Consider the following 26,578-nt stretch of genomic DNA (forward strand, 5'->3'; position numbering starts at 1 on the left):
GGTATTTACAAATAATATTCAGCAAAACATTAGCAACATTAATTCAAGTAGGGGTTCGTTTCTCCAATGACACAGAAATGTAGTAGGAAATCTGTTAAAAAGTCACAGACAAAATGTGATGATCTCAACAGACTCTGACAAAATATATATTCCCAATGGAAAAAAAAAATTAAGCTCCATTAGAAAGAACATGTCCTGAACCTTCTCCGTGTGTGTGTATATCTGAGTGCAGATAGACAGCATGCTTTACAGATAAATGGAGTGTGTGAAACATTACAATTCAGCAAGTTGGTAAAGAAGATATCAGTTAAGTGAATTTCTAAAGTAAATGAAAACTACACCAAGAATTATAGGAAAGTTCAGCACAATACAGTTTACAATAGCAAAATACTGGAAACGGCCTGAGTGTGGGCTAAGTCAACGGCACATCCCTTCAATAGGCTAGTATATATCCACTAAAACCTGGTGAAGGGTCATCATTTACTGCCAAGAAGAGATCCCCACAATACAGAAGGCCACGCAAACAAATGCTATAAAGGAATATTGATCGTATGATCCCATTTTGTGAAGTAAATATAGATAGTCAATGTAAGTATACGCATAGCATGAAAAAATCATGTTTTTTTCAGAATATTTCTTGGAGAATGAGAACTGCCTCTGGGAACTATATCCTGATCAGTCCCTGGGACAGAAGCACAGACCAGAAAGAACACTGATAAGGGTGGGACTGCTTTCCCAGTTCAACAGGGAACATGGTCTTATTTTAAAATAGGAAAGAAGATGAATAAAGCCGGGGGGGGGGGGAAGGATCATGCTCTGTGATGTGCTCCTTCACAAAGACCCCTGAAGCCATAATAACTTCCACTGGAAAAAAAAAATCACAAATGCTCAGTAAGAACAGCAGTTTGTTTTGTACGCACCTGTAAGGAGGGGGAGTTCTGTGGCCAAGATATTATGTAACGTTAGACAGAGGATATTGAAGAAGCATGAAATGGGAAACACTGTGTCCTAATAATCCCCTAAAATGTACAGATGTCAAAGAGGAGAATTAAGCCTGTCTCAATCCCTGAAATTGGAATTTGGACTGAGCTAACTAAGCCTTCAGGGGAGGAGGGCCCCAACTGATGTCTTAGCGATGCTGGATTTGCACAGGTGTGAACACACAATGCTTTAGTAGGTGTGTGCATGTGGGTGTGTGAAGTTTCGTATGTGTATAACGTCCTATAGATTCAAAGAAACATTTTCAAAAGGTTATACATTAAAATGGGTAGTTACATTTTAAACAAGGTTTCCACCTTTTTTCTTTTATTATCTAATTTTTATAATGAAGTGTTAATTTTAAAATCAAATAATACAATACAAAGTTACTTTCTTTTCAGGAAGAAAAGGTAAAACATCATTTTTACTGACAACTGCTGTCGGATGTCTCAAGACCAAACCACAGTGGCAACTTTGATCTCATGGTGCTTCAAGGTGAAGATGCAGAAACCAACTCAAGACAAACGTCCTTCCTCATGCAGGGGAAGCATGCTAAACCCCTTCAAATCCTCCTTCATTCCTGGCTAATGGGTCTTAAAGGAGGTCAAGACCTTTCATCTTCTATACATTTCTATTTTTCCTTATTTATTTAAAACATATGAAGGTAGGGGCACCTGGCTGGCTCAGTGGGTGGCATGTGTGACTCTTGATCTCAGGGTTGTGGGTTTGAGCCCCACACTGGCTGTACAGAAGCTTAAAAATAGAATCTGTTAAAAAATGACTGTAAATGCATCAGGCACCACAGCTGGCACTTGTGAGTATGAGCTTGACTATAATATAATATATAATATATGTAATAATATATATAATATATATATGACATATATTATATAATACAATGCAATAATACAATGGTTTGAGGGTATTCTTCTAGCATATTTTAAGTTCTTTCATATTTGACACTCTGTCTTATTACATCTCTGTACATGGCCTGAAATTTGGAACGCATGTTATTTCTTAATATAGTGAATGGGTATATAGCATCCAGTCTCTTATGGAACAAGAACATCTGTGGTTTAAGTGTAGTACAACCTAAATACTATAAAAACAGTTTGAACTAGGCTCTAAAAAAGAAAGTGGTAGTTCACTGAACCAAATTTTTTTCATGTTGAATAACTAATTAAATCTCTGAACTAGTATCCAATCGGAAAATAAAATGCAGGTAATATTGGCAGTCAATTGAAAAATTATGATTATAAAAAATACTCCATTCTGCATTTCTTTTTTTTTTTTTAAGATTTCATTTATTTACTGGACAGAGAGACACAGTGAGAGAGGGAACACCAGCAGGGGTAGTGGGAGAGAGAGAAGCAGGCTTTCCCACTGAGAGGGGGCCCCATGCGGGGCTCGATCCAGAATGCTGGGATCACACCCTGAGCCGAAGACAGATGCTTAACGACTGAGCCACGCAGGTGCCCCTCCATTCTGCATTTCTTATTTGTATTCTAACATCCCTGTGTCCTCATGCTTTAGTGTCTTTAAGCTCCAAGACTCAAAACTTCTCAATATACTCAAAGAATCAGAAAACTACAGATAGATTAAGGTATGAGATCTTCCAAGAAAACTCTCACTTTTAAAATTAATTCAATAAATGCTGATTACCTGGCTTTGCATCTGTCACGGCTCTAAGTTAAGTGATACAGCAGGAAATCAAATGAGGTTCTCCTTTGGAGCTTGCAAGCAAAGTCTGGAAATACTAATCATTCCAGCAGAGACAAATGAGGGACCAAAGAACTAGAATCCAGAAAGATTTTTTAAGATTCAGATTTTTAATTTAAATTTAATTTAAATTTTTAAAATTCAGATTAACAAGTGGTTGCTCGTAAGTCCTGATAACCCTAGAAACCAAACACAAACAAAAACTCTAGAATGTTGTTGAAAAATTTAAGAGTGCTGTGCCATGGAAACTTCTTGGAAAGCTTGAGGAAGCGTCCGTGCAGTTTGGGGACCTTGTGAACTCAGGTTTGATGACCCTGCCCAGGACATGGACAGGGTAAGAGAAGAAATGAACACCTCCTTTACTTTACATAGACTGGCCTACAAGACTGCGTTGGACCAGGAATGCATGGGCATTTCTCATGGATCCTGGGGGGACAGCATCTCTGTGGACTCGTCTTGAGTCTACTCAGTAGAGCCATCAGGAGCATCAGGAAGACTTCAGGAAGACAAGGCTGGAGGTAGACTACTAGCTGGACATGGCCAAGCAAGGAGCTGCCAACAGCCACCTGGAAGAGACTTGCAGCTATCTTGTCCCACGAGCATGGACTTGGCTCAAAATATCTAACATGCCCACCAGAAAAAGTCAGCTCCCAGCTACTGCCGGTCCCTCTAATCCCCCCACCAGGGATGGCAGCTTTAACCTTCTGGCTAGAGCCAGAGAAGAGGCAGACACACAACCAAGTAACAACCGTGCTATTTCCTCTCCTCCCTCTCTACCGTCATCGGGAGGCAAACGACAGCTGGCTCGTGGAGGAGAAGGCAAGCAGGGACAGCGGTGTGTTCCTGCTCACGCAGCTCATAGTGGAGCCAAGACTTTAAAGCCAGGTGATTTTAATTCCAGAGGCCACACTCAGGTCCAGTCTACGCTGACCGCCCCTACCAGTCTCTTCCTGCTGGAACCCCCAATCTAGAAAAGACTAGGAGGAGTGGGATCCTGGTCGTGTATAACACATTAAGAAGGCACCTCACAAAATAGGTTACAAAGTGCATTTCCATTAAAAATGGATAGTGGCTGTCACAGTCATTTCGTAGACATGAGATTATTACCAAGTTGAAGTAATGTGTTTTGTTTATAAACTGTCTTTCAGGATGTCCTGGAGGACAACACGGAAACGTGTAAGTGCAGACGCCAGAGTAGTACCTGGTACGAGCAAGTTTGAAGCAAGGCCCCCTTTTACATCTCCCGACCACCTCCCCCAGTGCTTTACGGCATTTTGGAAGATCTGCCACCTTATGACACCAGGAGAATGCTCTGGATGTGCCAAAATCCTTCAACACCGTACTCTTTCCACGTGTTAGAGCATTCAGAAACCAGCAACTTCTGCCTTCCTGAAAGGGCTGTGGTCTTTGCTGTTTGTTTCATCCTTTCCATCTTCATACAATGAGAATTCATAGAGACAGCCTGCCAAAGAGCCATGTCTCAGATGTCTTTAGAAAACCATCCTGGCTTGCAAGCCTCCTGCAGATTAATTGTGTAGATTTCAGAAAAGACAAAAGCATGCTAGAGCAAGACTTTCAAACCATGAATATTGGCATCTCTAAGATCCCCAGTTCCTTTAGGCGGCAGGCTCATAAATCTACGTTTGTCTAAACCACATATTAAATATATCCATGTCAGATTTTAAAATTGGTATAGATTATTATTCCCACCCGCTCTCTCCATGCTAAATAAACCTGCTGAAGGAAAAAAAAAAAAAAAAAAACCAAGAAGGCTATTTCCACACAGAAAGCCAAGACAGAACTACTGTCTACCTGGTTGGAAGCATGGGAAGGAGGTTTAACAATTTGAAGTTGATGATACTTGAGCCAAATTTCCTGATAGCTGCATAAGGAAGGACTGTGAGGTATAAATATCTTATGAACTCCAAATATTGTCGCAGATCTGATACTTTTGTAGGCAGACTGAAGTATATCCTCGCGTATGGATGGCTACTTATCTTATTATGATCACAATGACATTGATAAAAATTATTGGCCACAGATGGTTCTTAAGTCAACCTAAGACTGTACTCATGTTTTTTCTAATCAAGAAATCAGTGTTCACTACAATAAAAAGAGAAAATCAAGAGTAGCCAAAGAAACGTTTAAGCCACAAAATCTCTCATTGTTCTCTTCACCTCGAACATGTATAGACTGAAAGAGGTCCTCCTTGCATACATGTGCTGAATTATAAATACTCCATTTCTTCACTCAACTGAATTAATATACTAGCTCTCCCTTTCATCCTCGATTGTATAATATTACACGTCTATGTTAATGACTTCTTCAATTATAGAAGTAATTGTGTAAATAGAGTAAGAATAAATACATAATAGAACACGTAGGAAAGTAAAAGATCTGTCCCCCGAAAAGCAGTCACCTAGCAGTTTTCTGTGCATCCTTCCAGAAATATCTAGGATGTACAAGAACGTATCTTTTTCTACATATTTCTTTTTTTTTTTAAGATTTTATTTATTTATTTATTTATTTATTTATTTAAGGGAGAGACACAAAGAGAGAGAGCACGAGCAGGGAGGAGAGAGAGAAGCAGGCTCCCCGCTGAGCAAGGAGCCCGATGTGGGGCTTGACCCCAGGACCCTAGGATCATGATCTGAGCCTAAGGCAGACGCTTAACCAACTGAGGCACTCAGGTGCCCCTCTACATATTTCTAATACAATGCAGTTGGAATCTTAATGTGCATACAGTGCTCATCTTGTTTTTTCTTTTTTTTTTTTTATTTAATACCATATCCTAGACGGCCATGTTAAAAAAGAACAGCAATCTGGCCTTTCTTATATAGTTTTCCCGATGATTTGTTTATCTCAATTTTCAATGATAACATAGTACTACACTATTATTTTTGTAACCAATCCCCTGTTTACAGAAAAATAGTTTTCAATTTTATGCAATTTATAAACAATTTTGTAGTGGACAACCTTCCCACACTTGTGCAAATATATCTCTAGAATACATATCTTAAAGTAGAATTTCTAGAATAAAAGGAAATACACTTCAAGTTTTATGTGTACTGCCAACCAAAGTTTGTTTTAAATTCCAACAATGTATACTCCCACCAAAAACATATTACCCAACGTTTTCCCCAATAACGGGTGTTATCAAATTTTTTATCTGTGCCAAGCTAATAAATGAAAAATGATCTGTATTCATTATCTTCATTTGTAGTTATTTGTCAGATTGAGAATCTTTTATTATTTTATTTGTTGTTCTGGGAACTGTCTCCATCTTTTGTCTGTTTTTACATTAGATAATATTTCCTTTTCTTATGAATTTATGAAAACTCTATATATTACAGAAACTGAGCTTTTGTCTTTCATATAAATGGCATATTTTATAAAATTCCCACCTTTTTATTTTTAATGATATTATTTATCATAAACATTTTCATTTTTGCATAGTCAAATTTATCAGTCTTGTATTAATCACTTACTAACATGATTTAACAAGAACTTGCATCAAGATGGTCAAGGCAGTAAAGTCGGTAACCGCACGGCATCATGGCTAGCTTTGTTATTTACACTGTGCATCTCTTGTTCAACCATTAACTCCATGGGAGCAGGGACTACATCCTGGTCACAGCTGACCCTCACTGCCCAGATTAGGGCATCCTGGACAGCAAGCACTCAATCTTTTCAACAGATTAGACTCCTATTTAAATCCAGATCCACTGGACTCCAAGTCCACATTCTCCCAACATGGCACAGTCTCTTTTACAGAGGATGCCCTTTGAGAAGACTGTACAAGGAACAGAGATTCAAGACACTTGGGAAATAACAAAATGGAAAAAGAAGCTTCCCTTTAGAGAGATAGAGAGAGAGAGATGGGTGTTGGGGATTCACAAAAACTCTCAGGAGTAGCAACGTGAAAATATAAAAGTTAAAGTTAATGTGTGTGTGTGTATGCACGCGCATGTTTTTGGAAAGTACATTCAGAACGTACGTCTCTTGCTACATGAAAAAAATAGTTTAAAAGCCACAAAATATGCATGTGTCTGAAATCACTGTGTATTATCTTATTGACATAAATGATTACTATCCTGTTATCCTCCTTTAAGATGTGAGTCTTAGGGAATTATAGTTCTGTCAATTTTAAGTAATAGCTCCCTCAAATCCTTTCTTAATCAAATGGGATGTAAATAATTAAGAAAACAAGATATATATATTTAAGAAATATGCACTGTATATCTACATACTGATCTTTAATACAGATATATATGTACTGTCTATCAAACCTCTTATATTGACTAATCCCAGACATTCTGGAAGAATAGTACTGGATGGGAGGCACCCAAAACTCAGGGACTAGAGACAAAGTGAGGTCACAGGTAAGAAGGGAGAGAGAGACCAGCCATGGGGCTTGAGTATTCCAAAGACTAGACAGAACAGGAGGGTGCATACCAGGTATCTGAGAGTTAATGCAAATTCATGAGGAAGTGAGTGAGGGCTCCCCAGTATCTCCAGTAAAGATTGGTGGAGAGAAGGAAAGGAGTCAGAGAGATTAACCAGAAATCCTACAGCATCCAATTACCAATGTGATTCTCAAGTACTTACTGAATACCAGCTATGCACTAGACGTGAAGGATACGAACGTAAGAGATGGGTGTGTTCAGGGAATGCGTAGAACAATGGAATATAAAATTTTCAGCCTGGAGGGAACTATGAAGAAAATTTTATTTCCTCCCTTTTCTGATGAGGAAACCAAGAGCCACCGTGTATCTATAATAAACATGATGCTACATCTTCTGTATTTTCAAAATCCATAAATTCCCTTGTTATATCCAACAGTTCCAAGTGAAATTTCTTTTCCAAGGCATATTTAACTTTTTTAATGATTTATTTATTTGAGAGAGAAAGAGAGAGAGTGCATGAGCACACACTCGGGAGGGTCAGAAGGAGTGGAAGAAGCAGGCTCTCTGCTGAGCAAGAAGCCCGATGAGGGACTCGATCCCAGGACCCTGGGATCATGACCTGAGTCGAAGGCAGATGCTTCACTGACTGAGCCACCCAGGCACCCCTCTAAGACATATTTACTTATTTTTATTTTTTTAAAGATTTTATTTATTTATTCATGAGAGAGAGAGAGGCAGAGGCAAAGGAAGAAGTGGACTCCCCAAGGAGTGGGGAGCCCTATGCGGAACTCGATTCCAGGACCCCATGATCACAAACTGAGCTGAAGGCAGACGCTTAACCAACTGAGCCACCCAGGCACCCCTGAAGGCATATTTAAAAAGCAAAAGAAATAAGAAGAGAAACAGAGGTCAAAGAAGAAAGTTTTACTATGTTAATGAGGAGTAGGATAGTGATAAAGGCATCCTAACAAAAAAAATAAAAATAAAAAAATAAAAGAGCAATAAGACACTATGCTAAGCATCTGACATACGTTACTATATTTAAGCCATCCAACACCGTTATAAAGGGAATTATTATAGCCATTTACAGGTAATATGTATAATAACAATAGGTATCACTCACTATGTGCCTGGTATTCCTCTAAGCACTTTACATCCGTTCTGGAAATCGCATGATAATCCTAAGGAGTAGGCACTCTACATTGGGTGCTGAAGATGAAGCAGCTGGGCGTGAGTTTAGTAATCTGTCCAAAGTCATATAACTAATAGAGCTTTAATTCTGAGACCTTCTTGGCTAAAAGAAGGGTCATTTTCTCAGAGACTGTTGCCTATGGATTAAAGGTTAAGCTTTTGTTTTTTCAAAACAAGACACAATGGTGGTGGAACAGCAGGTGCACTGGTGTGTAATACAGTGACTCAATGGCCACATCTAACCTGTTACAGGAAAATCTAACCTCCACAGGAATCTCTAATACATTTATTGAATAATTCAAACAATTATTTATTGAGTGCCAACTCTGTTTACACATGGTGCCACATGGTGGACAAAAGCACTCAGATTAGAATTCAGTCCATAAAACCTTTTGATTGAGTCTAGTATCTAAGTTAACATTTGAGCTGGACACTTTAGCTTCTTCCCCAGAATTCTCTGCAATGTTCACCTCTGTAAGGCAGCCAAACAGTCCAAGGGCTTGCTCCCAGTTTCAGGAGTGGGTCCTTGACAAGTCAGAGACAGTGCTGGTGAAATTCCCACCCTCCCTTGCAAGGATGATGGGCTCAGGAAAGACTACACACACAGTTTGGGCTAATGAGATGAAAGACGTGATTTGCTAGGGGGTTTTAGAAGTTGGCATGCTCTTTCCTAAGAGAATTTCCAGGAGCAGACTTCTCTCACTTCTTCCATGTCAGAGAGGAAATCTGCAGCACCATGAGCTGAGGTCAGCCCACTGAGGCCACACAAGGGAAGCCAGCATTGGAGGGAGCTGACCCTGCGGAAGGCAGAACAGATATAAGGAAGTGGGTTGTGGATGCCATGATGAAGTCATGGAGTACACCCACTGGCCGACTTCCAGCTCTACAAGCCAATCAATGCCGTCCACTGTGTGAGCCCGACCCTTTGAGTCAAGGCTGTAATTTGCAAGTGGACACATTCTAAGAGATCTGTCATCATTCCGCTGACAACAACTGCTTCTTCCCTCCCTCTTTGAATAAACGATTTAAAAATCATAAGTTTAGGGGCACCTGGGTGGCTCAGTCATTAAGCGTCTGCCTTCAGCTCAGGGCGTGATCCCGGCATTCTGGGATCGAGCCCCACATCAGGCTCCTCCGCTGGGAGCCTGCTTCTTCCTCTCCCACTCCCCTTGCTTGTGTTCCCTCTCTCGCTGGCTGTCTCTATCTCTGTCAAATAAATAAATAAAATCTTTTTAAAAAATCATAAGTTTAGTCATGGTCTCATTAAAAATTAAACCATGAAACCAATTCTGATGAGTGGTGCTCCACGTCTCCAGTATTTTGTAGACTTTATTACTACTACTTCAGTAGGTTCTAAAATAATGAGATTTAATCCCCAAAGAAGTCTGTGAAGGTAAAAGGAATATAAGCTTGAGGGATACATAGCCCGAAATGATAAAACTCAAGTGTTGATTTGCTGGATTAGACTTCTTCTATGATTTTGGAAAAATCATTATAATTCCCTCTGTACATTTTTATTACTTATGGACACATGAGCACACAGACCGGATGAAACAAAAAAAAAGTTACAGGGGTGCCTGGGTGGTGCAGTCATTAGGCGTCTGTCTTAGGCTCAGGGCGTGATCCCAGCATTATGGGATCGAGCCCTACATCAGGCTCCTCTGCTATGAGCCTGCTTCTTCCTCTCCCACTCCCCCTGCTTGTTCCCTCTCTCGCTGGCTGTCTCTATCTCTGTCAAATAAATAAAATCTTTAAAAAAAAAAAAAAGTTACAGACTATGGAAAGAGCTGATGTGGAAATATAAGTAAGATGTGCATTATCCAGATTTCTCTACAACAACACTGTCTCTGCACATAATACTTCCTACCCTCAAACACACACAGATGAGCCACCTCTTGACCCTAAGCAACTAGTTTATCACAGAAACGAATCCCATGTCATAGCAAGTGAAGATGTTATACTGTGGTGTTAAAACACTACCACACATCAGTCTCTACCAAATATAGAAATTCAGTGCATTATTTCTTCACTGGAAAAGAAATGCAGCCCCTAGAATGTTGGCATTGTAAAATCCTGTCCTAATGATTTCATGGCTAAAATAATAAATCCAGATTCCTAGAAAGCCTCTGTGGCCTGGGTCCTGCTCAAAGAAATGCTAGCCAGTGTTCCCCCTTATTCTGAAAGTACCAAACTACATGTGTTTAATTTTCATGGCAGATCAAATAGCCCACCTAAAGGGAACATATTAGAAATGCTAGCAGGCACAAGAGCTCTATTTGCTAAATAGTATTATTAAGTTTTAATGAGTTTCAATTAGATTATAGAGAATTTCCAAATATTTTGACTACCTTTCATTCTTCACATTAAGAAAAATGCCTCAAGACCTCTTTTCTCTACTTAGGCATATACATTCCTACTGTATCAGAACTCAATTTATTTAATTAGTAAACATTTACTGAGTATGTGCCAGACATGAAGTTAAAGGACAGAGATGCAAAAATCAGAAAAGGTGCCATTCTTGCTCTGGAGATCACAGGCACATAAGTAACTAAGTCAGAAATGGGTAAGTGCTATAGCACAAGTAAATACTAAGTGCCAAAAAAGTAGAGAGAGAGAGAGAGAGACAGAGAAGGAACTGTTTAATCAAGCTTGAGAGCTAGAAAAAAGGCCAAGATTAACTTCAAAAAAGCCAGGCATGAACTGGGCTTCATAGGACATAAAGGAATTCTAGAAAAGGTGGGAGCAGAAAAATGTCACTGAAGTGTGGACAGGACACTCAGAAATGGGTCTGGCTAGAGAAAGGGGAAAAACAATGTCAAGGACCAGTCTGGAAGAGTTCACGGGGCCTCATTTACAAGGCAAAGCAAGTTAAACTTCACCTTCTAGAATGATGAGAAAAGGTGAGAAATTTCTAAATGGAAGAGATGTGTGGTTATAGTGTACCAGATCAATCTGGGATTTTGGAACTGAGCGTGGGTGAAGAGAGCGGTCATTCTCCACGTGTCTCCTGTTTTTGCATGTCCTGTGAAAGGAGCCTCTGAAAGCCTTTGTTTTGGGCTTTCTTTTCAAGGATTTTTGTAGCAAGCAGCCTTGGAAGACAGAGATGGTGTCTCCATCCAAAGCAAAAGGGTGGGCAGGCATATTTCCAGTGTAACTGATTTGGACTCCCAAGCTCACAATTCCTTTCCTGTGACTCAACCAACTGCATGTTAACTGTTCCCTTCATATTGTCCTATGAGAAGGGGGGTTCAAGGAACCGGCCCCCAAATGCTTCATCCATTGCTTTGAGAAATAAACTATTCCTCTTTATCCTCATTGGAGGCCAGCTCACTAACTTGTGAGTTCATAGTTCTTGACAAGAGACAAGTGAAGCTAGTGGAATAGCCCAGGCCAAAAATAATAAGGACATATGTTTGCATACAGTCAATAGGAACGCAGCACCAAACACCACAAGTGTTTCTTAGTTTACCTCAAGCACACCTAGAAGGTGAAAACACAAATCTCAAAAAGACTACTGAAGGAGAAGGGAGAAGGTTCCTGACAAGATTCTTGTGAGGCAGAAAGAGGGGTCTTGTGAGACTAGCCTAAGAATCACAAAGGAAATATTTCATGCATATTCACACAGAGGCCCCTCACCCATAAACTCACACCCTCAAAGACCCCCCTCCATAAACCAAAGACCAATCTGCTCTGGCTACAGTCCACACTCAGAGATGGACGTAAGTATTATAAACATCACTTGGCTTTAAGTGCAACACCAGTAAACACCAAAAGCCTCGATGAAGAAGCACATCATGAAACTACATTAACTGCTATGTGATCCTTTCAAATACATATGAGTTAGTTGCCTTGAAAACCATCACACTTCTTACCTAGCAACTCATAGAGAGAATTCAGAATCGACTTCCAGGACTCGCCAGCTTCTCTCCCGGCGACATCCGCAAAGTGGGCCGCACTGCTGTACACGTGCAGCCTGTCTATACACTCGAGCACGAGGTTGATCATTCCCTGGAAGGTTGATACAAATTACTATAAGAAACTGTGATTTTGCTCACAGACAAAAAAATTGTTAAGTTGATTAAAACAACAACAACAAAAAAGAAGACTGGCTTAAATTAAGACTGTTAATCATAAAGAAAATTGAGGTCATATTATTAAAATGTTGGAAAGAAACACACTTGCACGAGAAATAAAATGTTCTTGACATAATTCAAATGGTTTTTAAATCCTGAGGGCTATTCTCAAATAGAAGCAGAAGAGCAATACAAAAATATGTGCTTTATACTTCTATTTGCAAGGTTTACTACTGGATTTATGGATTGGTCACAACTGTATTTTACCATGAGTAAATGAAGAGGTTCAGGGAATGCCACCCCAAGATATGCCACTTTGGCATAAAGATTATTTTGAGCTGAAGGCAACTGAGAAAAAGCAGACACAAGAAAAATTCTCTGACCTTTTCCTCTACCAGGAAGGACAGGAGATGCTTCATCACAAGAAACAAGGCTCAACACTTATCAGCCCAGAGGCTTCACAGAGGAATCTACATAACTTTACTAACTCACCCTTAACTTCCATTAGTTCCCCCTATATATTCACCTTCCCACAACTTGCTGCCCCTAGAAGCTCAAAACTCCTTTCCTTTGTCTCTTTATTTTTCTACACATTTACTGTCCTTTTGTTAAGATGCTGTATAAGCCTGAGTTCTAACCACTCTTTTGAGTTGCTCATCACTGAGTGCTCCCATGGATATGCAGGATTCACATGTTAATAAACATCTTGTTTTCTCTTATATATCTGTCTTTTGTCACTCTAATCTGCAGGACCCCAACTAATGAACCTAACGGGAGTAGAGGGAAATGACTTCTTTTCCTCCCCTAGAAAAGCATAAGAGCTAAGAATCCTGGTTCTTAGGGCAGCCATCATCATGATCATGATGATCATCATTATTTTTAATATTAAATGAAAGATCTAATAAATGAAAAAACCTCATGAAAAGAGATCTTTGAAGCTAATCAAAAGTGCATTATAGAGCTTTGTAAGATGCTATATGCATTTGAAATTATGCTTTTATTATTAATGCTAGATCAAGGTTGCCAAAATGAGGCAACACACATGAAAGGATGAGCTAGTTCTAGTTAATTGATCAAGGGAACCCATTTCTCACAGAGTTGTAAGAGGCACCATGGACCTAAACACATTTCTAGGTCTCCATCTATGCTGTCTTCCATGAGAAATTGAAAAAAAATATCAAAATCAATACTTCAAAATTTCACAGACCACTATTTCATTTTAGTTTTTCTAATACTAAATGAATGCAACATAGTCTAACATTTTGGCACACACCAAATGAAAAGGGCCCAACAAAGTACTCCATGTTGTTACTGGCTCAGGTTGACCTGCCCTGTGCTTTCATACCACTATGGTCTCTAAACATATCAGTTTTTTGTATACACAGTGAAAAGTCCTTAAAAATTGATGTGAATTTCAAAGGGCTTTGACAGAAAATCAGGAAATGTTTTAAAACTAGAAGAATGTAGAGTTAGGGCTTATGGGTCGTCAGCAATTCTCTTTTTTCTTAGCTACCTTTACAAAGATGTTTTCACTCAAAGACATTCATTATTCCACATATAGGGAGCACTGAGAAGAATGGGAGCACCTGCTGAGCTGGCCTGATTTGCCAGCTCACCACTGACATCCTCCCACTGAAACTCTTGAATATACAGTACTAATTCCGACACTCATTTTAGGGTCATTAAACATATCCCTCAGTCCTTCTGTCTATGAAATATGGCACTTGAGCTCTTTTTAACTGGAATGTGCATGAAATAAAATCACACACAAAAACTGAATACACAAAAAAGTAGTAAGTGGGGTTGCTCTAAGCAGACAGCCCTGAGCTCTGCATCCCCCAGGTGTCCTGCCCTCTCCTGGGCAGCTTCCCTCCCAACACAAAGCTCCTTGTGGGTCCTCAGACACATCCAAGTAGCCTCAAGAACCTGCTCAATGGTCTAAAAACCTTCTTGTTTTCCAAAGCCTGTATTTATTTAGACACTTCAAGATACTGCATTTATATAATAAACGTGAACTAAACTGCAGTGCAATGTATGATCAGCATGAAGGCTGAGCAGACAGCAAAATAAAATGTCCTTTGCCAGGGGAGTGAAGAGTTCCATTTTTTAAAATGAGCACTCCCTGACAGAGAAACAAAAATAATTGCAGGAGTCCTCCGAGGCCTGGTTCCCTTGGGCCATAGTTTACCAGCTCATCCAACTCAAAATGCAAACATGTCAGACAACTGCCCCACAGAGAAGTTGTTTTCCTTTCCAGACAGCTGCATAAAGAGATGAATGTTGGCAGAAACTCACCTCTTCCTGGAAGAGATTCTGCCGGTTCTTTAGAGCTCGTAATCTGTTCTGCTTGTCTTCATGCTCTAAATGCTCATCTGGGGGATGAAAGTAGCCAATCAGGTCCTGCAGACTTAGACTCACAGATTCTATAGGGAGGTCCACCGTGGAAGCCTTCACTTTTTTGCTGAGCGCATCAAGGCCCCTAAAATAAATAACAAACATTTCTCTACATCAGCGATCTGCAATCTTATTATTTTTTTAGAACACAGAGGATGTAAAGCTTTACCCTCTCTCCCTACACCACTGTTAAAGGAACCCATAAGCAAGGTCCTCGTTTTCCTCAAAGAGCAATAATTAATATATTCAAACAAAAATTGTAAATTTTATCAAGTATATACAATGCTATACTAAAAAACACAGTATCAAGAGAAACTCATCTAGACAAAAACTTAAAGGGCCTTGAGAACCAATTCCTACAGAGCCAATGGTCTCAATATTTAGAAACCAATTAATTTTCATTTTAAATCACTACATACACTTCAAGGTTTAAGATGCAGCTTCCCAGCTTCATAATTCTGACTTCACTTGTTCTGTTTTGTTTTTGGAGAAGGAATTGTTAACTACAACATGATCAGTGACCCTCACTGACATTCTGAAAATTCCTGCCTGTTTAAAAATACATTCCAACGATGTTAATTTTTAAAAATTTCTTATTAATCAGAAAACAATATATTAAAATGCTTTTCTCTTATCTGAAAAAAAGTATTTAAATTGGATTAAGAAACATCGTGTTGGGGCACCTGGGTGGCACAGCGGTTAAGCGTCTGCCTTCGGCTCAGTGCGTGATCCTGGCGTTATGGGATCGGGCCCCACATCAGGCTCCTCCACTATGAGCCTGCTTCTTCCTCTCCCACTCCCCCTGCTTGTGTTCCCTCTCTCCCTGGCTGTCTCTATCTCTGTCAAATAAATAAATAAAATCTTTAAAAAAAAAAAAAGAAACATCGTGTTGCATTTTCTTCAAAAAAAAACATATTACTGGCAAGTCAAAGGGTTAATTTGTTAAGCTTTCTGAGATTCTGAGTCTTAAAATTCATAGTTTTGAATGTACATGGAAAAAACTTTAAAATAGGGTATTTGTAAATCAAAATCATTTCAAAATAAGAAGTTTACTTAAAAAAAAAACACAACAGACACCATAAAAGAATGGGAGAATGCATATACTATAGCTGATATAGCAATACTCATATTAGGCATGACAAAATTTAATGCATAAAGTATTATACTTCCTTTCCTGCACTCTGCAACAGCAAAATTATGTGGCAATATTTTACTCCAAGGGAATGTTCCTGGCTAATTATCTGTTTTAGAATTTACATTTTAAAAACAATAAGGGCCTCATAAATGAGAATTAGCTTATCTTTGAATTTCCAATACTCACAAATATAATTTAAAATGTATCATCAATTACAGAAGATTACAAAAAATTTTGGAATAATTGAATTCAGCCTTATAAACAGTAGAAATAGGAAAACTGTACGACTCTTCTAAAGTTTTTACCCACAATTTCAAATCAATTACAATGGAATTTATCTATTACCTAGTTTTATCATCTCTAAAAGTCTTTCTATGCCCAAAAAGTAATAGAAATGACTTTTCAGAAGAAAATTATTTTCCCCTTTTATAATGAAAACTTATAAACAATGACATACTTTTATTCTAAACATTTTATCCCATTAAACTTTAGTTGAATCATAAATATATTTATAAAGAAGTTAAACTCAACTCTCATACTAAAGTGAATGAAATTCAAAAGTGATTCAAATATACTAGCTACATTCTTTTAAAGATTTTTTTGAGAAAGAGCATGTGCATGAGCCAAGCATGCATGTGTGTGAGCAGGAGGGTTGGGGGAGGAGGCGAGACGGACAAGCAGACTCCATATTCGGTGTGAGCCCGACAGGACCCTCAATCCCATGACCTTGAGAGCACTACCCAAGCCAAAACAAACAGTCAGATGCTCAACCAACTGAGCCACCCAGGTGCCCCATCAAATATAGTATCTACATTTTTAAACACAAAAAGAAATAATAAACATCAGTTTTTAGGTTATTAAGTTGAATATATCTGCTATCAGCAATGTAATCATTAAATTACTTTCTAGAAGCCTCTTGTCAGACAAATACTATCCAAGACTCCTAAAATTGTTAATTATGTTAAGTTTTATAATGTCTGTCTCCTATAAAGACATTCACCATCTTAATTTATCAAGAACAAAAAAATGAAGAGAATAATTGAGGAAAACCAAAGGTGGTAGAATCATACTATATCAGAGCAAAAATTAAAGCCATGAATTCCATCTCTACATTCTGTACTTTGAAGATTAAACAATATTACTACTAAACACAGATTCATCCCTAATATAACTTTCAGAATACATTTATTAATATACCTAAAGGAAAAGAAGGTTTTATATATATTTCTTGCAGTCCAGAAGAATAAAATCCTTTCTCACAACCCAAAGGCAAACACGCACATACACACACACACACACACACAATTCCATCACCACCACCACCACCACCCCCACTACCCTGACCTAGAAGACAGAGACCAGAAGGGTCACAGAAAATAAACTATAGGGGTAGCCGGGAGACTCAGTCAGTTAAGCATCCAACTCTTGGTTTTGGCTCAGGTTATGATTTCAGGGTTGTGAGATTGAGCCCCATGTGAGGCTCCGTGCTCAGTGTGGAGTCCGCTTAGGATTCTTTTCCTCTCCCTCTGCCCCTCCCCTCATTCAAGCATGCACTCGCTTGTGCATGCTCTTTCTCTAAAATAAATAAAATCTTAAAAAAGAAACTACTTAAGAAAACTCAAATAAAGAAAATCTAAATGACCTTGACTTCTACTCTAAGAAGTGAAAAACAGAAATCCGCCAATACTTTTTTAAAAATTAGGATCTTAATAGTAAATAAGACTACACTAATAAAACAAATATTTTTCCCATCAAATCTGAAAGTTTAAAAAGACATATGATATATCCATCACAAGCCAGAAAGTATATTGGTTTAATGTTACCAGGAAATACCTTGACCACAAGTTTGATTTAGTTTGCAGATCTGCAACTGTTTCCATTATGAGGTAGGAAAACTTATTTACTACAAGAATCATTTTTAAATACCATTCAAGGAGTGCCTGGGTGGGTTCAGTTGGTGAAGTGTTCGACTCTTGATTTCAGCTGAGGTCATGATCTCAGGGTTGTGAGATCGAGACTTGCATTGGATTCCACACGGAGCTCGGAGACTGTTTAAGATTCTCCCTCCTCCTCTCCCTCTGCCCCTCCCCAAACCCTTTAAAATAAATAAATAAATAAATAAATAAAGTTCAAAACTCACAAGTATCTAGGCTTCATTACTCTCAGTATGAAAGCAAATTTAAGTAGTTGCAGCATAAGGGTATATTATAGAATAATCCTGAACCCCAGCTATGAATTATAAATTACACACACAATTTCTAAAAATCACATTCCCTTTTAAAAAGTTTATTTATAAGAAAGACATAAAATCGTCTATCATTTTCTAATGTGTACTGCCAACCTACGAAATTATAGGTTTACCACCACAGTATATTTTAGAATTGTGTATTTGTAAATCCAATAAGGACATTGAAATAAAATGTCAAACCACTACTACAACAGAAGAAAATGTACCTTATAAATCTATTGAAAAGGAAGACTGTACTCCGGATGACACGTGCAGTCCGTGATTCTTCATGCTGAGATCTAGATAAATTTAAGCCATCATCCATGTGACCTTCATGATGCATAATAGCCTACAGAAATGGAGAAATAACACCATGACCCCCATCTCCTTTCTAAATGGGTGTTAAGAAGATGTGCACTCCAACGGTAAGCCCTAACAATAAACAGAATCAAAAGGCAGGTACAAGGGACAATAAGCTGATGTGTACATTTAAAATAATATGCACAGTTCTCTTACAAAACAGACACCAGATCTCACATATTTACGTTCAATGACTGAACCACAGTCTAAGCAAACTCTGAAAAAAGCGGTAAAGGAAAATGCTGCATTGGTATGCCAGTTACCAGTTCTGAACATAGCCTGAGTAATAAGTACTGATCATTGTTTCCAGGGCATCTAAGTACTTTAAAAAACATGATTTTATTAGTTCTTTTGTTTGGCTTTATGCTTTTGAACTTTCTACAGAAGTAATAATATAAGTGTAGAAATCTTAGGTGAACAGCTAAATGAACACACCATGTAACCAACACCCCAATCAAGAAAGAGAACATTATAGCACCTTAAAGTTTCCCCTAGGGCTCCCTTACTGGCCTCATCCTCTACACTACTCCCCACCTTCCCAACTCTTCATAACAAAGGTCAGTTGTGTACTACACATAAATGGGACTATGTGTATCTAGCCTCCTTCACTTGATGCTTGTAGCAAGACATTTCAGCACATCTAAGCAGGTGTACTAAACTACAATTAATGACTAGAATTAAAAGTATATACTATCTAGAAAGTAAAAAGGAACTCCTTAGAGTTCCTCTGTCAATGAGACAGAGCTATGTCTGTATTAAAAGGCAACTGTGTAGCCTTAAATGTCTTCACTGACAAAAAAAAAAAAGAAAAAGATTAAAATGAAGACACATATTACTTGTTGTAAGACTAAAAAAACAAACAAACAAACAAATAAAGTGGAACAGTGGAATTAAGGAAGATAAAAAGAGGAATTAATGGACCAGAAACCAAATAAAGTGCTAAAAAGGATGAATAACCCAAAATTTGATTCTTTAAGAAGATAAATAAAATAGATATACCTTTCACAAGCCAGGCTAAAGATAAAATTTTTAAAAAGAAGAAAAAAAAAAAGAGAATAAGATATAAGACACAAAACACATTAAAACTGTACCACTGTCATAAGTCAATACTATTTACAACTCAATGGCAAAAAAAATGTAAGTTAATATCCCAGAGGAAACAGACGGCTTCCTAGCAAATTAAGAATTAAATATAGTAGAAAATTTGATGAGATCAGCTTATTTAAGAGAGAAAGGAAATTTAAGAGTTAATATTTAAAAGATCCTAGGTTTACAAGTGAGCTCTAAAGAATCTTCAAAGAACAGAGAATTTTCATGGTAAACTGGCCCTCTCTGACCAAAGGTGAGAAAACTATGGCCTGTTGCCTTTTTCAGTACAGTCTGTGAGCTTTTAATGAATTTTACATTTTTAAATGGTTGAAAAAGACCAGAAACAGAATATTTTGTCATATATGAAAATTCCATGGAATTCAAATTTCAAATTCAAATTTGTATCCCTAACGAAGGAAAGTTGGTATTATCTCTGAATATATATGTAATAATTCTAAATAAAATATGAATAAGATCTAATAATATTTAAAAAGCATAATAAACTATGGACAAGTAGGGTTTCATCTATGCCTTTAAGGATTCTTCAATATCATAATGTCTATTACTTTATTTATCAACAAACTGAAGGATGCTAAAACCTGATTTATAATTCCTCTAATTGATAAAATTCAGCAATAATTCCTAAGTTTTTAAAAAGCAAGAAAAACAGGAATAGTAGGATATCACTTAAATACATAAACTATTTCAATTGTCTGAGGGATTCAAGAAAGTATAATTTCCGTGAAACGGGAGTGAGATTCACAATAAGAAAGCACATGAGGTGAGCAAGCAGAAGAGATGAAAAATAGAAAGCTGACAGAAAAAGTGATTGGGGATGAGATCATGAAATATTACAAGAAAAGTGAAATTTCAAAAGCACTGAAAGAACTTAAGGAGATGAGCACCAAACACAACAAAATGAGTGATGTGATCTAGAAACTAGGAAGAAAGATAAAAATACAGAAAGAGAAGACAGCCAACATGGAGAAGAAGAACAAGCCCATTTCCTGAGAAAAAAACGAACAAACAGAAGGAAAACAGAGGTTGTACAATTCTCTCAGTTTTAAAAAGACATATGTGTGCTAATTAAAAATTTTTGGTGACAGATGTTTTCAGATTTTCTTAAAACTGTATACTATTTCTTATAAACTGTATACTATTTGTAATACTCTAGTGTGATCTGTGCATCACTCTGCAATCAATAAATTTATATTTCTGCAGCAAAACATGAATATTCACATGATGTGGGATACATTAAAGCTATGAATAGTGATTCAGACATTTTTTAACTAACCAAGTATTTATTTATATGAAACAACAGAAAGCCAGTTTCAAATATGTAAACATCTGGCAAATATATGACCAACATGCTTTTCTTGAAAATTAAAATGATTTGAAGCCACTAGCTAACTGGGAAGTATATAAAACACAGGAGATCTGGACTGAGAAGTTCTCATATATCGTGACTACACTGAAGTCTTCCCCTAAGGATTTACTATAGTAGATGGTTCTCCAAGTGGTAATAAGTCTACAGTAGAGATTTTACTAGATTATCTCTCCTATGGCCTATAAAGTCTGTCTTCTCTAGCTTAAGACTGGTTAACTTCTCAACACCCTTAGCTTTCTAGAAGGAAAGCTCTATGCTCACCTATGGTGGTGAGTCTAAGTCCCACTTTGACTTTAACCCATGGTTAAAGAATAAGATAGTGGAGTAAGGATTAAGAACCCCAGCATAGGGGCGCCTGGGTGGCACAGCGGTTAAGCGTCTGCCTTCGGCTCAGGGCGTGATCCCGGCGATTTGGGATCGAGCCCCACATCAGGCTCCTCCACTATGAGCCTGCTTCTTCCTCTCCCACTCCCCCTGCTTGTGCTCCCTCTCTCTCTCGCTGGCTGTCTCTGTCTCTTTCAAATAAATAAATAAAATCTTAAAAAAAAAAAAAAGAACCCCAGCATAAACTGCAATGGACTGAAAACAGAGAAAGGACTGATTAACCAGTGATCTAGTTTGTCGTGGTAAGGAGACTGAAATTACCACAGGAAGTAAAGCTCAGCCATGATGGGTTTTAAACATGGCGGTCGTAAAGCCAGAATAGATTGGAGAGAAGTAAGACTGAAGGCAGGCAGACACACTGGTTAAGAGGCTCTGGAAATAGAGCACACAAAGGATGAGAAAGGCTGAACTAGATCTGTAGGGATGGGGCAGAGGGAATTACTTTGAGGTCCACTTAGAAGATAACATTTCCAGGGCTTGGTGCTTTCGTTGAATTCAGCAGAATGCAATTCAGCAGAAAGGTAATCATGGAAACTCTTGGTATTTAATTCCCATGCAAAATATTTAAAAGACATGTAGAGTTTGGTTTAAAATGTTCCTATTTACAATAAGTCGGAAATCATTTTATTTGCAACTATTTAAATTTACAGCAAAAACTATGTCATGAGGTGTGTGGTTTTAAAAATTCATTCAAGTGGTACTTGAGCAAAAAAAGATTGAAGACAATTGTTTAAGACAATTGTATATATATATATATATATATATATATATATATATATATTGCATTTACCACTTAAGTATAGGGAATGGGAAATGACACCTGAGGTTTCTAGTGATCTTCTGATTAAAACTTATTTCTATCTTTGCAAAAATACGATGGGCCCCTGGGTGGCTCAGCTGTTTAAGTGTCCCACTCTTGGTTTCAGCTCAGGTCATGGTCTTGGGGTCCTGGGATCGAGCCCTGCATTGGGCTCTGCACTCAGTGGGGAATCTGCTTGAGATTCTCTCTCTCTGCTTCCCCCCTGATAAATAAATAAATCTTTTAAAAAATGTGTCTACATGTTATCATTTCTACCTATATTTTTCTCATAATCATTTATCATACTCAACTCTTAGTTAAAACTATAAAGAAAATGTGGAACTAGACAAGAGCTCACAGAAAGTAATAACTGAGTTAAGAATTTTACTTTGTTCCCTCTTTCTGTTCCTTATGATTTGTGCAATCATACTTTGAACATTAACCTTTCTGGTAAATACTGAAGTATAACAATATAGAATGCCATATGGCAAATCCAATAAAATCACCATCCATAAAATAATAAAAAGGCCTGCACAAAACTCATCTCCAGTATTACAAGCAATGATAGCATCTATCCTTCAGTGTGGTAGTACTGGAAGGAAGCATGGGGTGGGGGAGAAGGGTGGCAGAAACTGTTTCTAAAATATGTAAATTTAAATTTTCCAGAAAACACATCAAAAAATTTTTTAAAAAAGGTAAAATTTTAATTATATATTTGATTTACCCTAATATATCTACAATATTATTATTTCAACACATAATAAACAGAACAAAGCTGTTACTAAAGTATTTAACATTCTTTTTGTTGTTGTCCTTTGCCTTCAAAATCCAGTGTATTTTTTTATACTTATATATTTATTTTTTATACTTATAGAATATCTTGATTTAGATACCAAATTATTAGTGAAAATACCTGCTTTAGAATTGATGGCATTTATAGTTGGAAAAGTATATTCACATACCTAAGTTATCCCAAACATGCACAAAAATCTTCTAATAATCAAGTGTAAGCCTTTAAACTTAGATTAATTAATTAGCTAGAGTGCATGAGCCCTCCTGTATTTTAGAGACATGACCCTGGCAGGAGCACAGAGAACAAAGTGAAGTACGTAGGTGCTAGAATCCAGAAAAGAGTCTATTTCTTGGCTTAATACTTAAAGCCATGATGTAACAACCAGCATTGTTCACCTCACAAAAACGAAAGAGATTATTATGGTGGGATTTGATCTTTCTGCACGTTCAGCAGGTGGCTCCAAGTGTTAGCTACCTCTTATAGTTTTGCATTTGTGTATTTTTGTCATACAAAATGGCCACTATAAATTGCGTTTTTACATAATCTTACCTTACGTTGTATGGATCCCATTCTCACTGATTTCACATCCACAGACTGGTAAGTAAGCCACAGGCCTGTATTTATATGTTGTATATAGCATACTGAGTCTCCGTATTTTATTTCAGATGTCCCCATGCCATCGACTTCTTTTCTCACCCCTACATCCAATTTTTCCTAAGGAGAGAAAGAGGGAAAAAAAAAAAGAAGATAAGCAAAAGTCCTAAAAATACTAGTATAATATATATACTAGTTTATATATATAGATATTTTCTTATATATATCTATAAATTTATATATATTTATATATATAAAACATAATCTATATATATTTTTTAAAGATTTTATTTATTTATTCATGAGAGACAGAGAAAGAGAGGGGCAGAGGCTAAAGGAGAGGCAGGCTCCCTATGGAGCAGGGAGCCAGATGCGGGGCTCCATCCCACGACTCCTGAACCACCCAGGAGCCCAAACTACTAGTTTATATTGAAAGAACTTTGCCTTTTTGTAAATATGTTCCTTGAAAAATTCAGCAGTCTGACATCCTTTAAAATAATGTCAAATACTCTATTCTAGCAGTTCAACTGATACTGAAAAATCAAAGTGGGAAATTGTAAAGATAAACATACCTTGAATTATTGATGCTGGTAGAAAATTATTTTGGCCCTAACATAAAATTTTATATTGCTTAATGACAAACTCCAAACCAGAGATCTTAAAATTAGTAGCTTAGGCTTCATATTCTTTCCAGATTTTTTTTTCATTATTGGTGGTTAAGAGCATAGGTTTAAGGGGAACAGAAAATTCAGTTTTGAGTTCAATCTCTGCCACTGATTACCTCTGTGACCTCAAGACAATTTAAACCTTTTAAGCCTCAGGCTTCTCATCTGTAAATAAAGTTAACAAAAGCATCTCACCCATAGTATCAGAAAAAATGAGATAATGAGATAATGCACATAAAGTGTTCAGCCTGGAATAAAATAAATATATATAAATTTTAATGATTCTGACCATGAAAATGGTGTTGATAAATGTTGATGGTGATGTTACTAAGGATGTTAATAACAGTGATGATTTTTCTTGAACTGATCAAAGCCATAACTCAGTTTCTACAACTGCAACTTCCAATGGAGACTACAGACCCACTTGCTCCCAGGGCTACTAGGGTAAGTTCCTGCGCTATGAACAACCAACCAATCCTCTGACTCCAACTAACTATACAAATCCCTCCCTATCTTAATGCTTCCTCCTTCAACACGCTCTTTCAGTTTTCCCTCCCACACTTAACTCTGATCTTCAGGCACACATGATGTTTTCAAGTTCTATACAGTCCTTAAAATAACAGCAAAAACAACAACAAAAACTAATGTTCTTTTGGTTGCTGTTCCTCCCTCTGTGGTTTCTTATTCTTCTCCTTGGTCTAGCTTTTGTTGTTAAATTTACTTTACATTTCATCTGGTCTTTTCTTATTTAGCTTTCATAATAGTTACATAAATGTTCTTGAAGATAAGTTTGGAGTAACAGTTACACAATTAGCTGGAAATTACTAATAGTTACACAAATGTTTTTGAAGATTAGGTTGCAGTAAACTTTATGGCTGTTTCCTATACCAAAAGAAATAATTCAAGTAGAACAAAATTTTGATAGATTTTGTTCATGCCATTTGCACACTGTACTAATAATTCTAAAATGATTAGGAATATGCCAACATTTGAAAATTAAAATGAATTGAAATTCTTAATACAAAGAGTCAAGGTCATATAAGAAAATGAATACAATTATCAGCTGATGTAACCATTATGCAAATAACTTGAAACACTATTCTAAGACTCTGCAATAAAACAGATAATTAAGCCATTCCAACTTCATTCTATCAAAGAAGATAAACTACTAATCTGCTTACGCCAAACCTATCAATGGGAAAATTAAATTCTAGGGGAAAATATAACAATGTAATTATCTCCTCAGAATAAAACAATGAGCTCCTAACATTCTAACTTTTTGTTTTTCTTTTATCCAAGGGAATTAGTTGGTGGTCTATACTTACAGACTATGGATTGTGTTTTAAGAAGTCACAACTACTAATTGTAAAGTTATGCTTTGGTTTTTATTAAGTAGCTCACATCACTCTGTGGGTTAGAAGTTATAATAATGACATTTCAGGAAGACTGCTGTAGTAACTATCTCTGACCCTCAGGTCAGGGAAGATCTGCTAAAGTAACATTAGAAAAAAGTAAAGTGTGATTATTTGCTGTACGAAAGAACACAGGCCATTGATGGTCTTTCCTTCTTTTATTTACTGTCATTTTCTGTAAGTCAGGTTTAAGAGAAGGAGAAATTCAAGTGGGAATAATCTCGATGCTTTGAACAACTATAAGCATAAGCATAACATGAGTGGAGAGTGTGGCAGCTACTAAAAGCCTCTAACATAAAATTAGCCTGTATTACTAGAAATACATTGTCCAGATTAGGCAAGTAATAATTTTACTAATACTCTGTATTATCTACACTGTATCAAAATAAGCAGACTTTGGTTTTGGCATCACTTCTTTATTTCTTTTTTCGTTCTTTTTTATTCTTTTGTTCCTGTTTTTGTTTTACTTACTCTGACTTTAGGAAATCACAGAGTAGTTAAATTTACACTAATCCTCCCGTAGATAACAATTATAAAATTTGGAGGAAAAAAAATCCTTTCCAGAATCTATCAGAAGATCCTTGAGCGGGACCAAAAGAAGGGAGAAATTGGAGAATATTTTCTCTCTAGAGGAAAATGGTACCCAGGTGATTTCTTAAAAGCTGCCTTTTGCCATGGAGTATGCCCTGCCCAATCTGCCTGCAGCTCAGGGAGAAGAAATCTGCTGCTTTACTGGCTTGAAATATCAGAGAACACACTTTAGCACTCACAAGCAGCCAGAAAATTAGATGACCTAAATCCTGGACCAAAAAAGTATCTGCAAAGTCTGATTATAAAATTCACCCAAATTCTTGCTGACCACTAAACTATGCCCTGCAGAACAGCCACAGATGAAAGCTGAAATGACTGAGCAGGAATACAAGGCATTGCCCCTGCAAAGGAAAGAACAAAACTGGAGATTCAGCCCAGCAG

The 26,578-nt window shown here is 37.3% G+C and overlaps 1 protein-coding gene across 1 annotated transcript in view; it reads right to left on the minus strand.

The window, feature by feature from the left end:
* Window positions 1–26,578, minus strand: part of RYR2 (ryanodine receptor 2) — a 445,869-nt gene that overhangs the window by 338,686 nt on the left and 80,605 nt on the right. The window contains 4 exon segments of the mRNA XM_034663566.1: window positions 12,167–12,302; window positions 14,663–14,846; window positions 18,351–18,472; window positions 23,485–23,649. Of these exon segments, the coding sequence (XP_034519457.1) occupies window positions 12,167–12,302; window positions 14,663–14,846; window positions 18,351–18,472; window positions 23,485–23,649 (607 nt within the window).

Source organism: Ailuropoda melanoleuca, chromosome 6 (genome assembly GCF_002007445.2).
Source record: "Ailuropoda melanoleuca isolate Jingjing chromosome 6, ASM200744v2, whole genome shotgun sequence".
Classification (NCBI taxonomy): Eukaryota; Metazoa; Chordata; class Mammalia; order Carnivora; family Ursidae; genus Ailuropoda; species Ailuropoda melanoleuca.